The sequence below is a fragment of the Peromyscus californicus genome, unplaced genomic scaffold, assembly GCF_007827085.1.
Source record: "Peromyscus californicus insignis strain IS unplaced genomic scaffold, ASM782708v3 Scaffold_8__1_contigs__length_139910024, whole genome shotgun sequence".
Taxonomy (NCBI): Eukaryota; Metazoa; Chordata; class Mammalia; order Rodentia; family Cricetidae; genus Peromyscus; species Peromyscus californicus.
Window position 1 is genome coordinate 25,999,497 of NW_026294606.1, and position 17,458 is coordinate 26,016,954.

The window sequence follows — 17,458 nt, forward strand, 5'->3', positions numbered from 1 at the left end:
CGCAGCGGCGTCCGCGGGTGGGCGGAGCTGGTCGGGATGAGTGGCGGAGGGACAGAGACCCCTGTAGCGTGCGAGGCCGCCCAGGGCGGCGGCGGCGGCAAGAAGCGGGACTCGCTGGGGACTCCGGGTGCGGCGCACCTCATTATCAAGGGTACGGAGTGGAGGGCGTGGTCTTCCGAGCGGGGCAGGGGCGCGTGCTGGGGCCCGCCCCTCCCGGTGCTCCCCGGCTCCCCCGCCGCCCTCAGCCGCCTGGCCTGACTGTCTCCGCCCCAAGCCCACTTTAATGCGACCGGCGCAGGGCGCCCAAGTTGGGGATGGGAACTCGTTTGGGCCCCACACAGTCACGTAGTAGGGTGACTTCGGTCCTTCACCCTCTCTCTATCCTCTGCGCCTGGCTCATGCCAGGGAGAAAGGACACCACTTGGGAAAAGGTCCTGAAACACCGCGCACAGCACCATCCAGTGCATCGATCTGACCTTTGAGCCTTAGAAGGCTTCAATCTAAGTTATTACAGTAACTCAACTAGGTTTAATTCCTAAACCTGGAAGTCCCTGTTAACCGCAGAAAGACCTCTAATTGCATTCTCCACTGCTTCTCCTAACTCTGTTAACCCGGTCCATCTCACCAACTTCAGCTACACTCCTGCGCTGCCCCGGGAATGATTGCCTTATCTTTGGTGTGGGTTTCCATTTTAATCTTACTGGATCTGTATGCAGCCCCAGCAGAGCTGGCTGTGACTGTTTCTCATGCTGTCTCTTAATTTGGGGTCAAGTAGTATTGCGTGTGTATTAAGACTAAGAATTATTTCTGTGTGCAGTCCTAGTGAAGGATTGATTCGTTTTATTACTGTTGTTGGCCTACCTACCATCACTCCATTCACAAATGTTTTTCATCTTGCAAAAATCTGTACATATTAAACTAACTCTTCATACCACGTCTGTGACAAAATACAGTCTGTGAATTTGCTCGCGTGCCTCTGTGGACTGGGCAGCTCCACTCTTTCACTATTGGAAACAATGCTGCTGTGATCATGAATGCACAAACATCTTTTTAAGGTCTCTTGTTCAGTACTTGGGGATATATCTCCAAAAGTGGATTTCTGGGTCATATGGTGATTCTTTAAACTTTTGGAGGAAATGACGTTTCTATATTTGCTATATCATTTTCTATTCTCCCATGCACTTGTTATTTTCTGACTTTGGTAGCAGTCAGTCTGATGGGTGAGAGAAGATGCCCCTTGTGGTCGTGATTTGCATTTCCTATAATGTTTGGTGATAAGTGTACTTATTCTTGTGTACTTACTACCTGTCTTTAGAAAAATGTCTAAGTCTTTTACTGAGTTATAGTTCTTGATATATTCTTGGAAGGCAGCTGTGCTGACCCCTATACCATCAATGCTGTTCTGTATGTATGTATGTATGTATGTATGTATGTATGTATATGTATATATATATATATATATATATATACATATATCTCCTTAGTGCCCTTGAGCAGGAGTTTGTAGATATTTTCTCCCATTTCTCTGGTTGTCTTTCATTCTGTTGATTGTGTCTTTGAGGCAGAAGTTTTAAATTTTGAAATAGTACTCTACTGGAGATCAACCCAAGGCCTCCCACATGGTAAACAAGAACCATACCACTAGAGGCTACATCACCAACCCCTTTTCCTGTATTCTTATTTTGAGACTGATTCTCACTTCCACATTCAGGACCCAAACACACAGCCTTCCCTTTATTGGGCACTGAGAGAGCTGCACTCCTGTTTCTTCTCATCCTGTAGCCTCATGGATTGTCCATCAAAACACTTCTCTGTGTCTTTGGGAAGAGATGTTTATCTAACTTTCACATTAGGTTATGAACATGTAGAAATCAAAAGATTATATATCTCTAACATTTTTGTATACCCAAAAGTAAAAGAACACATATAGCCTGGCTAGAGTTGGATTTCTACAGAAATATGTATCTTACACATACATGATTAAATTAGAAGAATTTATATTTAATATTTGGAACTCTTACAGACTGAATTATAATGGATTTGTTTTGTTATAACGGCACTAGGTAGCGTTGTAATTACCTAGTAACTGATAATGTGTATTTCATGATATGTCCCCCCCCCCATAGTTTTCCACAGTTGAGGTTTTAGACGGGACTGTTAATTTACTTCTGTGTAGAACTGAATTATCTCTGCAGAGTCCAAGTGAGCCCCTGTTATATCATCAGGCTGCAGAAGCAGAGGTCTCCAAACCGGCAAACCTTAACTTAACTGCTTCTCAGTCATGTGGAAAGAGACGGTAACTCGTGTGTGCTGTGTAAATAGCACGAACAGCTTGCTCTGTGAGATACTCACTGGGGAAGAGATGATTTGGGGACTCTGTGGTATATAATATGCCTCTGGTGCTTCAGGACCACAGCATGTGGGCTGTCTCTGAAACCTGGGAGGAAGCTGGTTAGCATGAACAACAGTGTCAGGGAAGAAGGAGGGCTCAGCAGTTGCTGAGGAAAATTGGCATTAGGTGAAGTGAGTGTCTGGGGTATAGGGTTCCAGACCGTGCCAACTGTAGGAGCTGCGTCAGGATGCCTGAGGCAGCATGGTGTGTTTAGAAAACGGCAGGTGGTTTGGAATGGAGAACCTTAGATGGGCTTTTTGGAGCTGAACTGTGTGTATCCTGTTGGTCAGTTGTGCTTCAAAGACTTGTATTTTTGAGCTGCAAATAGACACTCTCTTTTGAGAGTATATTCTCTGCACGAGGTCTATAAGCTCCTACATTCTCTTGATCTCACTCAGGCAGTCATAAATCTTAGTATACCAGAGGCTCCAAGATCCCAGTAAAGAACTCTACATACTCCGTTGCATATCGTGTTTCTCAAACTTACTAACCATAGAACTTTCTTCATTAAATTAAATTCCAAATATCTTCTTACAGAAATGATGTAGGTAATAACCTACTGAGAGATTTAAACAAAAATATATGTATCTTAAACTAGTTGTTGTTAGAAGGATGAATAGACTGACTTACCCAGACAGTTAAAATTCAGAATTTTCCTTTCATGGCTATGGCTTTTTCAGATCTAGTATAAGGCATCGATACTTAAAACCAACACTTACCACCATCTTTCACAGATAAATCACTAACAGGCCTGCTGGAGAAACTGAGGATATGGCTCAATGCTAGAGCATTCGCCGAAAATGTGCAAGGCCTCAAATTCAGTCCCCAGGACTTAAAAAGCCGCACTGTGCACCTTGCTCTGCTCAACTTTCCTCACCCTCTTCATTCTGATGTCAGCGTCCACTTTTAATTTGTGTGTCCCAGAGGAATTATCATTTTGCATATCTTTAAAGTTTATGTAAATGGATTTAGTCCTTCTGAAGTTTGCTTTTATTAAATATTGTATTTGTGAGATTTATCCATGTTAATAGGTGTCGATCTGGTATATACATTTTTACTCCCTGTTCTCAATATGTGACTGTTTAGAGTATTTTCCTTTTAATTATTCTTTTGGTAGTACACATGCCTCAGTAAACATTTATAGCTGTCATGTTCATTTGTATAAGTTTTTTTTTTTCTAGGTTATATGTCACAGCATGGAATTGCTAAGGATATATGTCTTCAGCTCTATTACATATTGTTAGATGGCTCTGAAAAGTGGTTCTACCAATTGACACACACTGGAAGTGGATGAGATTCCCTCCTGATCCATGGTCTGAACTGGATTTTAACCAATCTGCACCTGTTCTAGAGAAGGGGAAGAGTAAAATAGGCCAGAGATTGCACCAATCAATGTGAATTAATTCTCCATTCTATTTTATCATTCTAGATCTTGGAGAAATTCATTCAAGGCTTCTGGATCACAGACCAGTTACCCAAGGGGAAATTCGTTATTTTGTAAAAGAATTTGAAGTAAGTATCTAAAACTTATTTTGGTGAAAAGCATTGCACTAATTGTTAATGACCTGCTATACGGAAAGGTAATTTCCGGTTTAAAACCTGACTTTATTTTATATATTTTTATTTAAGTCTACTTTACATATGTGTAGTAAAAATGAAAAGATAAAAGTACTTGTTAAAGGCAAGACCAGACACCAGGAGCTAGGGGGCCACGCTCTGGTATCGACTCTTAGACTCTTTAATGTTTGCCAATTGCAGACTTTTTTCATGAAACCAGATAGAGTGAAAAAAAGAACTCTTAGGGATTGATGGGTCTGAATTCCCAGATGCATGTGTTGTGTTTTTCCCTTGGTTGGAGCATAAACAGTCAAGGTGGAACATGGGAATTCCGCTTGCCTCTTCCACACTGTTCACGCCCACATCAGTGACCAAACCTTCCACATCTGACTTCACCTCGGGATTCCCATCACTTCTGATTGCTCTGCCTGCTTAGTCATCCAGTCAGATTCAGTTTCACTCTGCCTGCCCGAGTGAGCCAACAATACTTCACTTTTGAAATCCGTTGCCAACTACAGGATGGCGTTCAGCATTCTTCTGTGACCTGCCCCTACTCCAGCCTCCCACCTGCCATCCTTCACTTTGCATGGGAGAGTGTACAGTCCCGTTTCATGTTATTCTAGTTCTGCACGAGCATTGAGTAGTAATTTCTCAAGCTACTGTTAGATTGTGATCCTATGTAAGTTGAGTTTCTATCTTCAGATGGGACTTTGACCAAGAAGAGTGTCAAAAACAAAGAATCTCCTAATAAACCCTTCAAACCGCAGCACGTCTATGGTGCTCAGCCCTCCAGATAGAGCTGTGGAACCAGATAGACAATTTTCAGTTTGGTAGACTCTAACTCCAAACTGCCTAATACTCCCCAAGTTTTTGAAGTTTAAAGACGTGTGTAGAGGTGTGTACCTTAGGCGTGTCTGTTTGTTACCTAGTGTGTAAGTTACTTTTCTCATCACTTTGCCCAAAAACCTAACAGAAGCAACAGAGAGAGGAGATGTTTGCTAAGGAGATGCTTCTCAACTGGAGAGGAAGGCATGAAAGCAGGCTGAACGGGTGGGACTCGTCACGTCTGGGAGGAGCAAGCGCAGACAGGACAGGAAGCAGGGCCCTGCTGTAAACCTTCAGGGTCAGCCTTCGTGAAGAACTTCCTCCAGTGACGGTCTACCTTCTGTAGGTTCAAAACCGAAAACAGTCCACCAGGCCAGCACTAAGAGTTCACACCCATGAGCCTGAAGGAGACATTTCATAGTCGAGCAGTAACCCTAGGAATAGTGAGCAGTTTTCAACATCCTTGTCTATATGGGATGAGAACAATGTAGGACGCAGAAAACCACCCAGAGGACATTCTCTACATGTGATGTAAAAAGCAGTACCAATCCCTACAAACGTGCTATGATTCCTTGATGTTGCATGAATATATTCCATGATGAGGATATAGTTATCCTTAAGCTCTGGCTGAACTCACTGTGTAGACCAGACTGACTTTGAACTCCCAGAAATCTGCCTGCCTCTGCCTCTTGAGTGCTAGAATTAAAGGCATACACCACCATGCCTGGCATTAGTTACCCTTTTTAAAAACATGATACTATTTGTTTAATTTCAAATACTTTTCTGAATTCTAAGCATACAAAAAATAAGTGTTGCAAGTCATCTTGGAGAACAGATTGTGCTTGAACATTCATTGATACAGCAGTTCTTCACTTTGCTGACAATGACAAGTTCTGCAGTTTGTTTAAAAAGTTTCAAATCTACTGCACTTAACTAAAAGAAACATCCAAACACTTCTTATGCGAGTTCACCATCCCCTTCCCTTTTCCATAACTAATGTCACCAGAGCGCTTGGTCACTGTGTTCAACAGGACACCCTGAAGCTAAAGGGATGCCCCCTGCAGCAGCAACACACCCAGCAACAGGACATCCCATGGGCTACGGCCCCTCCAGAGGGCATTTGCCCGGCAACCTCCATGCCAAGCAAGGAGCGTCAAGAGTTTGCTTAGTGTTTTGTTCTCTTAACAAACTAAGATGTGTACAGCTCGGGATGTCTATCCTATAACCACGTAGTTAAAACTACCTTACAGAAATACCAGGAACATGTTCAAATGCCTTGTCACACCAGCAGCGAAATGCAGAGTGAGGGGAACATGGGAGTGCCTTTTCATTTTAAGAACATTTGGAGGGGCTGGGGAAATGGCTCAGCAGCTAAGAGCACTTCCTGTTCTTGGAGAGGACTTAATTCCAGTTCCTAGCACCCATGTCAGGCAGCCACAGCCACCTGTAATTCCAGCTCCAGAGGCTCCAACACCCTCTTCTGGCCTCCTCAGGTACTGTATTTATATGCACAGACACAAACACATACATAATTTAAAATGAAATGTAAAAGGAAAACAAAAATGTTTGGAGCTATGTATAACTTGGGTAGTTTTGGGGTGCTCTGGACACTCATAGAATCCACTGACACTTTGAGAGATGATATGATCATGATCAATTTTGTAATAAAACCTTACGAGGGTAATAGACACCCTTCGAATAGAAGACAGAGAAATGGTTACTGTGTGTTTGAAAATGCACTTCCTTCTCCTCTTGATCTTCCTCTTCTACCTTTTTCTGGGCAACTTTAGCAGGACTCTTAGCACCATCAAATTTCCCTTTAGGCTCGTAGTCAGCATCATCATCCTCATCTGTCTTCAGCTTTGTGGCCTTGGTGATGTGCGACTACTTTCCACTGTTCCTTAAGTTATTCCACATCTCACTCAGATTTTCTGCCACATGTTCAATGGAGATGCCAGTGTTTGCGGGTTTGACCTTGGGAAGGAATTCGGAGCAGAATAAGGAAAATGTAGACCGTGCTTGTTGTGGGGCATTAGTCCCCTTTCTTCCGTCCTCCATTAGCTGGCCTGCAGTCCTTCATTCCCAGTCCTGGTGTATTTCTCTACCTTTGCCATTTCATAGCTGTATATCCTCTTTGCCGGACACTGTCATCCACCTCTTACAGCACTGTTTGGAAAATTCTGCAAAATTGACAGGACCTCTAGGTTTTTCTTCTTGTATGTTTCTCTTCATGTCTGCACAAAGAAAGGTATACGCAAATATTCTCATTAGCTTTAACTGTCAACTTGATACAGCCTAAAGTCACCTGAGAAGGGAGTCTCAGTTGGAGGACTGCCCAGATCAGATGGCCTGTGGCGTGTTTATGGGGTATTGTCTTGATTATTTATTAATTGTCTTGATTGTTAACTGGATGGTTCTGGGCTGTACAGAAAGCTAGCAGGTGAACAAGCCAGCAAGCAGCATTTTTCTGTGGCAGTGCTTCTCAATCTTTCTAATGCTGTAACCCTTTAACACAGTTCCTTATGCTGTGGTGACCCCCCAATCCTAAAATTATTTTTGTTGCTACTTCATAACTGTCATTTTGCTGCTGTTATGAATCATAATGTAAATATTTTCAGAGATAAGTTTGCTGAAGGGGTCACAACCCACAGGTTGAGAACCACTGTTCTATGGTTTCCACTTCAGGTTCCTGCCTTGAGTTCTGTCCTGTCTTTGCTCAGTGATGTACTGTGACCTGGAAATATAAGCCAAATAAAGCCTTTCCTCTCCTAAGTTGTCTTTGAGGGTGAGCTCTCTCACGGCAACAGTGAAACTTGAGCAGCAGACATTTTGCACTTTGGTTTCTTGGGCTCATCTTCAGCCATCCTGACTAGGGTTTTCTCTAATTTAGTTGTTCTGAAATGTGGAGTTAGAGTGGGTTCTGCTTTTTCCTTTACTCCAGCAACTACCTTGTCATCAAGTTCACCTCCAAACCACTTATTAAGCCTTCCCACGTACCTGCTTATGACTGGCCCCGCCCCTTTGCAGCCCTCCATCTGCCCGGCCTATGGTCAGTAGACTCTACCTGATCACCCTGCCCAACCTTATTTCTGCAGGCCATTTGTCACGCACTTACTGGCTCACACCGCCCTTGCCACCCTCACTGGATCCCTGCCACACAGCTTCTCTGCCCACTTGCCTAAGTCCATCTCCTTGGCCATACTTGAGAATCCTGGATGGCCACAAACTGTTGTACATCTCCATACCCAAACTTTCTTCCTTTTTCTTTAACACATCTCAGTTATCCGCCTATCTGTAATTCCATCTTTCCAAAATGTCCCCTCCCTCTGTTTTGTGAATGCCTTCTTCTATTTAGATTACAGGTTGAATTATCACCACAGACCTTTACTGCAAAGCAGCCACTGAAACATGAATCATGTTGCTCTCTGTGGTACTCTGTGCAGCACCACACTTCCTAATACCATGTAGCAAATTACCACACATTCAGCAGCATCAAACAAGGCCCGTTTATTCGAGTTCTGTATGTCAGAAGTCTGCACATAGGGTAGCTACAACCTAAGCTCAGCTTCTCAGGAAGCCAAACTCAGGGCGTTGGCCATGCTGCATTCTCCTCTGTGGATCAGGGCCCTCTTCCAAACCCACACGGTTGTAGCACTGTCCAGCTGTCTCCGGAGGCCACTTGCAGCTTCCAGAAGATAACTGTAGATCTTGTCACATAGCTTCTTCTATCTTCAAACCTTGAGTCTCCCTCACCTGGAATTCCTCTCATGCTCTAACTCTCTCTGGCAAGAAGAGCCCCTTCTCTGCTCAGGACTCACTTTACAAGTCGGGACCTCCAGAGATAACCACTCTGTCTGTCTCCTGCTTGGAGACCTTAACGCATCCATAGTGTTTAGGACTAAAGCCTTAATTCTTCACTGTTGTTTTCCCACCAGCACAGTGGCTGCACCTGAATCCGCTGCTGCTTCAGCCAGTAACTGCAGCAGTTACTAGCCTGCTTCTCAGGAAGTGGCTGGAGGGACTTCTACATCCCGCTGGATCTGCCTTCTGTTACTACCACCAAATGTTGTTTTTAAACTAAATCTCTGTCGTTCTGTTTGCTAATAAAGACTCAGGAGTCAGAGACTGGGGTGAACACCTGCTAGCTCATACAGGTGGACCGTCCCTCTTTGCTGGAATCTCAGAAAGAGAGTGTCTCTTCCGTTGCTCCAAACCAAGAAGGACCACCAAAAAGGGCTGCCACATCCAGAGTCTCTCCTACTTCCTGTGTATCTCTCTATCCATTTTCTGGACTTCCTCTCACACTCTATGATTACTTTCTGTCAACTAGTTGCTGGCTCTGCCTCCTGACCCAAGGTTGGTTTTATAATTTAATTAATGCAAATCCAAACTCGGGGTTCGCAGTGTGGTTATATACCCGGCAACACTTCACAGTAGCACAGTTAAGGTTGAATTAACTGGTGGATGTGTGTGCCCCAGGGCTGCAGACCTGGAGGTCGTTTAGAATTCTGCTGGCCAACTTGGTTGTGTTCTTTTCATTCACCTTGCTGGCCTTTATCACTAAAGAGTTGACTTCAGACCTACATATTCTCTTTTGTATCCAAAACATCTGCAACAGTGTTGGCAGAGGTAACAACCTTAAAACATCCTGTAACTGACCTTTCTCATAAGTCACCCTTTTGTTAGTTTTGTTATTAAGACAATATTTACCAATATGCTTCAAAGGATGTAATTTATTAAAATAATTGTAGAATTTTGAAATTAAGGTGGCTTCTTTAACCTGACTTCTTACTTTATAAAGATTGGGCCCAGAGATGGAAATCAGTGAACTAGTGAACTAATGGCTAGGTCATCCCTAAAATTAAGTGCCTGCTGGTGTGCTTATGCTGGGATTCTTGAGGTAATGTAGATGTTTCCTTTTTTCCCTTTTTTCCTCTATTTTACTAACTTTCATTGATTCGATGTAGATGTTTTCTATGAAAGAATTATACAAATGAAACTGAGTCCTGAAAAGACATTTTATTTCTATGTTTTTCATTATTCTGTGTTCAAAATAGCTTCCTATTGAAGCCAACATCTTTTTTGGCTGGAATGTAAGATAGTTGTCAAGGGACGATGGACATGTGTCTGAGAGGACATTATTGAGCCTTTCAAGGCGGTGTCGATGGGTAGGAAGAACATGGCATTCTGCCATTTGTACCTGGGTTCCAGTCCTGGCCCCTCTGAGTAGCTATGACTGCATGCTTTGCAAGGCTCAATTTCTTCATCACATAAAAACTCAGAATGTGAGTTTTTATGAAGGTTAAATGAAACTTCATTTTAAAATCTTTATACTGTGGGTGTTGATAAAAAATGTTTCTGTTGTTGAAAGATGATAGCAAGTAAAGCAAATAAAAATGTACTAATTTTATAATTCAGGGGTTTTTTTACACTTTAAATTTTTTTTTTTTTTTTTTTTTTTTTGGTTTTTCAAGACAGGGTTTCTCTGTGTAGCTTTGCGCCTTTCCTGGAACTCACTTGGTAGCCCAGGCTGGCCTCGAACTCACAGAGATCCGCCTGCCTCTGCCTCCCGAATGCTGGGATTAAAGGCGCGTGCCACCACCGCCCGGCACACTTTAAATTTTTACAATAATTCAGATGAGTTTGGGTTCAGTGTTTTCTTTTCTTCAGCCTGGACTGAGAACCTTGGAAGGCTTCACAGATTTGTTATCATCTCTGCACAGGGGCCATGCTAATCCTCTCTGGATCATTCTGACTTCAGTGTAATGCTGCCAAAGTGAGCACTGGCCTCAGTCTTAGTTTCTTTAGTTTAGATTGATGTACTCTATTTTCCTGTGTATGCGCATTTGCCTTCATGGATATAGATGTATGTTTATATGTATTCACCCATGGGCATGCCTGGTGCTGCGGAGGTCAGAAGAGGGTGTCAGGTCCCCTAGAACTGGAGTTTGGGATGATCATGAACAACCATATGGATGCTGAGACTAGAACCTGAGTTCTTTGCAGTAGCAATGAGAGCTCTTTAACAGCTGAGCCATCCCCCAGCCCCTAGGTTCAGTTTTTGATACCTCTGGATAAAATAGGAATTGCCTCGACAAATGTATAAGCGTATTCTCCCACCTTCTCGTCCACCCCTGCTCCCCCTGCCTCCTCCTCTACTCTCCCTGTCGCCTCCCCTCCCTTTTCTTTGTTTTTGAGGACTCACTGTACAACCAGGCTGGCCTAGAACTCAGAGATCCTCCTGCCTCTGCCTCATGCATCTGAGATTAAAGGTGTGCACTACAACCAGTTTGTATACGCGTTCTCTTAAAAAACTGTTTACCCAGGGCCTGGTGAGATGGCTCTGCAGATAGACTCCTGCTGCCAAACCTGAGAATTGAGTTCAATCCCCAGAACCCACATGATAAAAGAGAGAACTGCTTCCTGTAAGTTGTTTTCTGATTTCTACATCTGTGTGTGCACACATGAATGCACACACTCATGAAAAAAATAAATGTAAAATATTTTGAAAAAGGAAAATTCTAGTAAAAAATGAGTTTTCTACATTGGCCATGATAGATGTAACCATATATATAGAGAGAGTTGAACAAAATAGGTTGAGCATTTGTGTAAGTCACATGTCAGGAAATAGAATTGTATAAATAAAACAGACACAGACACATGCCTACCCGCCCTCCAGGAAATAAGTCATATCTTGAGGAACTTCTCACTTAAGAATGTTCTTTAAAGGGCCCAGAAATGGAGTCTTGGCCTTGTTTGATTTACTCTTTTTGACAAACACTCTGTTCCTTTCACACGGTGGCCTCCCATGTTGTGCCTCTCAAGGGCTGAGTGTAGCTCAGAAGCTTCGCCGAGCGTCAGAATCCGCTCCGCTCTCTGTTGGCTGGGGCTGGAGGGATGGCTTCGCTGGTAAAAGCTCTAACTGCTCTTGCAGAGGACCCAGGTTCAGGTTCCTGCACTCCCATGGTGACTCACAGCTGTCTGTAACTCTACTTCTAGGGGACCCAATGCTCTTTCCTGGTCTCTGTGGGTCCCAGGCACACGTGTGATGCACATACTAACAACATACAGGCAAACACTTATACATACAAAATAAAAATAAGTCTAAAAACAAAAAGAGGAGGACAGGCTGTAAGCAGTCCGGAGACTTGAGAGTCCAGCACATTCCCAGCGTTCACACACAGACGGGAGGAGGCACGCTCGGAAGCAGTGATCTGCTCCCAGGGTGGCGTCTCTAGAGGGGAGAGACACAGCAGAGCCACCTGGCATCTTCCCTGCCACTCAGGTAGAGTTCACTTTAGGAAGAGCTGACTAGACGCTCTAATTCATTGGATTGTAGAATTTTCTCTGCAGAAGTGGGAATAAGTGCCACATGGTGGCAGCATTTCTCAGAATTCCTCAAGTCCTGGTCAACTGTGACAAGCTGTTTTCTTTCGTGTATGAAAACAGTTGACAACCTTTCTCCTAACTTTAGAGTTTTCCCCGAATTCCAGTGAACATTATGGGCAGAGCTTGGGAAGAGGGAGCAGCCCATGTTAGGGCACCCTCACTCCAGCACTTCAGTGAAGGGCAGTATGGCAGTTTCCTGAGGAGAGGCATTGCGCTCTAGGTCAGTGTTGCTGGCTGTAGATGAGACATCATGGCCTTGCTCATAGAGAGGAGAGAGAGAGATGTTAGAGAGTTTCACGAGGGGCCTGCAGGGTGGGTAATCCTGTGTGTTTATTAGAAAGTGCTTGGCACACCCTTCTCCAGTGCTTTACTAAATACCTCCCAAACAGGCAGCGCATCCGTAGGGACGGGTTTAGTTACTAGGAACAGATACATGGAAAACAGGCCTCCACAAGGGCTTATTTTTCTCGCATAGTCCTGAGACAGATTTGGAACGTCCAGGGCTGGCACGGTGGCTCTGTGATGTCAGCTTCTTCCAGCCTCTGTCTCCTTGGCACATTGCCCTTCACTTAGAAGTGGCCCTGGAGCCTCAGTCATTGTGTCGGCACTTTGTGTGGTAAAAGAGAGGGCAGGCAGGAAGCAGCAGTCAGCCGCTCTTAGAGGCTCCCTCAGATACGGTTCGATTGTTGGAAACATGGGAGAGTGATGCATAAGTGTCTTAGCAGGCGTGTGAAAGTGAGTGAGAAATAATCCTTACAGCCAGGAAGCTTTCAATTGCAAACTCAGAATGTTTACGAGAAGAAATTCCTGTAGATCAAGAGCTGCCCTGCTGCAGTTCTGATAGATAAGCAGAGTCCCTGAGAGAGGACCGTACTCCAGGGACAGTTCCCCGCAGGGCTCACCAAGAGAGTGCCACAGAAGAGTGCCACGTGAGCGGAAAGAAAAATAGATGTTAAGGGTAGGCAGAGAATTGGAAAATGAAAAGGCCCTCACAGTGTGACAGAAATGCTGTGACACAGGAATTGGAAGGAATCGTGTTGATGGTTTTGATACGGGATAGTGGACGTGGTGGCACTCGGTAATCCCAGAACTTGGAAGGAAGGCAGGGCGATTCCTGTGAGTTCAAGGCCAGCATGGAATATATAGTGAAACCCCGTCTGAGGAAGACAAACTGAATAAATCAATTCCATTGTGAGATGAATCGGTCAAGGAAACAAACCCTTAAAGACAGCACCAAGTAGAATCTCATAACAGCCCAGTCTTCAACTCTGCAGGGCCTGCTAGTGGTGTGGAGATTTAAATTACAGTTGTTGGCCTTTTTCTCTAATGCCATCAAGTTATATCTCTGGTATAAACATTATAGTTACTATAATATTATTAACAGTTACTAACACTGCAAGTGCTTACTGCAAGGCATTGTCTTAAGCATGTTACATAAGCACTTATTATTAATTCAACTTAAGGAATTAATGTATGTAGTTTTATGGAAGGTTACATGTCATTTTATTGGTGCTAGGTGTTGTTCCAAGAATTTTTAACCTGGGAATAAGATGCAACTTTTAGTGTACATGTGTTACTATAGCTTTTTCCTTTTGTCATTGATGTTGATACTAGTCCACAATCAGATACATCAGTTTAAAAACAAGCACTTATCAGGTATGAACCTCAGTGAAGAGACTATTTACAACATACCACTTCCATAGGCCTCTTCGTTATTTAAGCTAATTCTTATCGTTATTGGACTAAGAAATGTGACTACTAATTCACTTGGTAGAGCTAGGGATACAGTTCAGTTGGTACTAATCCCCAGGACAGCATAAAACTGCTATAGTCTCAGCCCTCAGGAGCTGGTGGCCAGAGGATCAGATGTTCAAGGCCATTCTCAGCTACAAAGAAAATCAAGGCTATCCTGGACTACACAAGACCATTTCTCACAACAACAACAACAACAACAATAATAATAATAATATCAGATGTGGTGGTTGCATGTTTATAATTTTAGGCCTTCAGAGATGGAGGCAGAAAGATCAGAAGTTTAAAATCATCATCAGCTTCCTAGTGAGTTTGAGGTCAACCTGAGTTCTGTGAGACCCTGTCTCAAAAACCAAAAAAAAAGGAAAGAAAGGGAAGGAGAGAGGGAGGGAGGGAGGGAGGGAGGAACGAAGGAAGGAAAGGCAACTGAGAAAGAAACAGAAAAGTAAATAACAGTAATCCATTTGCTACAGAGAGTGATTGACAATCAGTTGTTTGACTATATCTCAAGGGGGATCTTCTTAGCCCTCAAATCTCCCCTGAACTGAGAAGAGCCTGTCCTGTCTGGAGCCACAGAGCTCTGCTCTTTTACCTTAGATAACTTTGTTTCTACATTGAGAGACTATTCATCTGCCTGATAATAAAGAAGTTAATTTATATAAGAACTGAAATAGTTCCCCTAAACTTGATTTTTCCCAATTCCAATGCCATCTGGAAACAGCAGCATTAATGGCATAGTTTTTAACAGCTTAGTTTTTTCTTCCTCAAATCTTGTCTGTGAGAACATGCAACAAAACTCAAAACTCAGCAAATACAAGCAACAGCAATAATAAAGCCAAGGAGAAATGGCTCCAGAATAGCGAATGGCCAAGTCATCCATAGCCGAAAGGCTTCTGTGGTGGTTTGAAAGAAAATGGCCCCCAAAGGGAGTGGCGCTATTAGGAGGTGCGGCCTTGTTGGTGGAAGTGTGTCACTGTGGGGGTGGGCTTTGAGGTCTCCTTTGCTTAAGTTATGCTCAGTGTAGAAACAGTTCACTTTCTGTTTCCTGTGGATCAAGATGTAAAAATCTCAGCTCCTTCTCCAGCATCTGCCTGCATGCTGTCATGTCCTGCCATGCTGAAAATGGACTAAACCTCTGGAACTGTAATCTACACCAATTAAATGTTTTCCTTTTAAGAGTTGCTGTAGTCAATGGTATCTCTTCACAGCAATAGAAACCCTAAGACAGCTTTCATGACACCAGAAATACCAGAGGGAGTGGAGGGGATGGCAGAGGGATTTGGGAGGCCCTGAATGCTACAGAGCCTCCAAGCCCCTGAAAATTCCCATCATGCCTATTTGGGAATCTTGATGGGCCATTTGGAGAAGAGCAGCAGAGTCTAGCAGTTGGAACCGTAGGCTCTACCTCAGAGTGAGGAGGGAAGACTCAGAGTTGAGTACCGTGGAGGCCAAGACCACACTGTGGAGAAGCTACAGGAGCTAAAGACAGGAACAATGGGAGTTCCTCGTCCTGAAGCCAGAGGCGGTTCCCATCCATCTTAACAACAATAGAGGAAAACAGATTTCCTCTAAAACTGGACAGAGCTGGATTCCTTGGAAGGTACAAAGCGCAGTGACCGTCCTTACAGAAGTAAGAGACGACACAGGATGAGTGGAGATCATAGCTATTTTAACAGGAGCTTAAGGGGCAGAGAAAGTTACAGAAAAAAAGTGAGTTAGAATCAGAAAAACTGCAAATGATTGGATAAAATGAAACAGTAAAGAAGTAAGGGGAAAGAATTCGGGAAAATGAAGTTTTATTTTTTTGTTTGTTTGGTCTTTTTTGTTTGTTTTATTTTGTTTTGTTTTTCAAGACAGAGTTTCTCTGTTGAGCCCCACCTGTCCCGGAACTCGCTCTGTAGATCTGGCTGGCCTTGAACTCAGAGATCCACCTTCCTCTGCCTTCTGAGTGCTGGGATTAAAGGTGTAGACCACTGTGCTGGCCAGGGAAAACAAAATTTTAAAATTATTTTTGAAGTGAGAATTAAACAAAGAGCCCAAGAATGCGTGTACAAAATATGTAGTCCTAAAGTAAGATTGAAGAGACTTAACATTAACAAGAGAGGGACTTGAAAGGGAAGAACGCATGTTGATGACGAGTCCGCATGACCCAAGACTGTGACAACAAGCCCATGAAAGATCAAAGCACCAAAACACCAAAAAGAATTCAGGAAAACTTTCCTCAAATTGCTACTGGACTCATTTTGAAGTATGTACTACTTTCTGGGAAGATTAATCCAAAGTAGCTGATGCTTGAGACCATTTCTAAACAGAAAGAAAAAAAAAAAACTTGGACTTTATAGAGGGAAAAAAATCCTCTGGGTATCCAGGCAAAATGAATAGGCCCTTTGTAAAGGGAAGAAAATCCAACTGTTGGCAGGTTTGCCTGTGTTATGCTAGAAAACAAAGGCGTAATGACAGTGGGCTTTGTACCTAGCCCATCTGCACCCTAGCTGAGGAGATGACAGACACACTGTTAGGGCTGTGCAGGGCTCCAGGGATGTCGTTCAGGTGAGCTTTTCCTCAGGAGCCAACGCACGTCGGAACGCATGTCATAGAGTTAGAGAGACTCTTTCCTGTCAGGAGTTGGTTAGCACTGAAGTGTGCTAAGTGGGCCAGAAGATGTCTTAGTCAGTAGAGGTGATTCCTGCCAAGTCATCATGATGACCTGAGTTTGATCCCTGGAACCCGCATGATGGAAGGAGAGAACCAACTCCCTCAAGTTGTCCTCTGGCATGAGGGTACACATGCATAAACACACACACACACACACACACACACACACACACACACACACACACACACACACACCATGGCATGTGTTTGTTACCCCCACCAATAAACAAGTGAAAATATAATTTTTTTATTACTTTGTTTTGTTTTTTTGAGACAGCGTTTCTCTGTGTAGCCCTAGCTGTCCTGGAACTCTCTTTCTAGACCAGGCCTTGAACTCAGAGACCTACCTGCCTCTGCCTCCCAAGTGCTGGGATTAAAGGCATGTGCCACCACGCTTGGCTATAATTATTATTATTTGATTTGTTTGTTTTGAGATGGTTTTTCTGTATAGCCCTGGCTGTCTGTAGTTTGCTCTTACATGTTTAGCCATAGAATTAATCCTAAGCAGTATAGCTGGGTAGGGGGGGTGCAGGCCTGTGATCTCAGCACTGGGGGGTGGAAGCAGTAGGGGTCAGGGGCCAAGGCCAGCTTCAGCTACACAGGGAGTTTGAACCCCGGGCTACAGAAGACTCTGTCTCAAACAACCAAACAAAACAGATGCAGGGGCAGTGGTGTGGAGAGAACAGCGGGTAACGCCTGTGTTGGGACAGAGAATGTACAGTACGAGAATTTGGAAGGAGCTGGGGAAGGAAGGCCTGTGCAAAGTATGCTGTTGTCCCTCAGTGATCACCTCTTCAGCAGTAACTGAAAATAAAAGGGCACGATTTCAAAGTCCATCCTGAGGGAAAAGGAAGGCCTTCAGAAAAAACCAAGATCATCACCTGACGG

At 43.7% G+C, this 17,458-nt stretch overlaps 1 protein-coding gene and 1 non-coding gene across 2 annotated transcripts in view; one reads left to right on the top strand and one right to left on the bottom strand.

The window, feature by feature from the left end:
- The window catches only part of Bloc1s5 (biogenesis of lysosomal organelles complex 1 subunit 5), a 51,623-nt gene continuing 34,165 nt past the window's right edge, over positions 1 to 17,458 (top strand). Inside the window, exons 1-2 of the mRNA XM_052728503.1 lie at positions 1 to 151; positions 3,822 to 3,904. Coding sequence (XP_052584463.1) covers positions 37 to 151; positions 3,822 to 3,904 — 198 coding nt within the window. The 5' untranslated portion in view covers positions 1 to 36. The remainder of the gene's footprint in view (positions 152 to 3,821; positions 3,905 to 17,458) is intronic.
- On the bottom strand, positions 10,454 to 10,557 carry LOC128104828 (U6 spliceosomal RNA). The gene has a single exon (XR_008216127.1). It is a non-coding gene; the product is annotated as a U6 spliceosomal RNA (small nuclear RNA).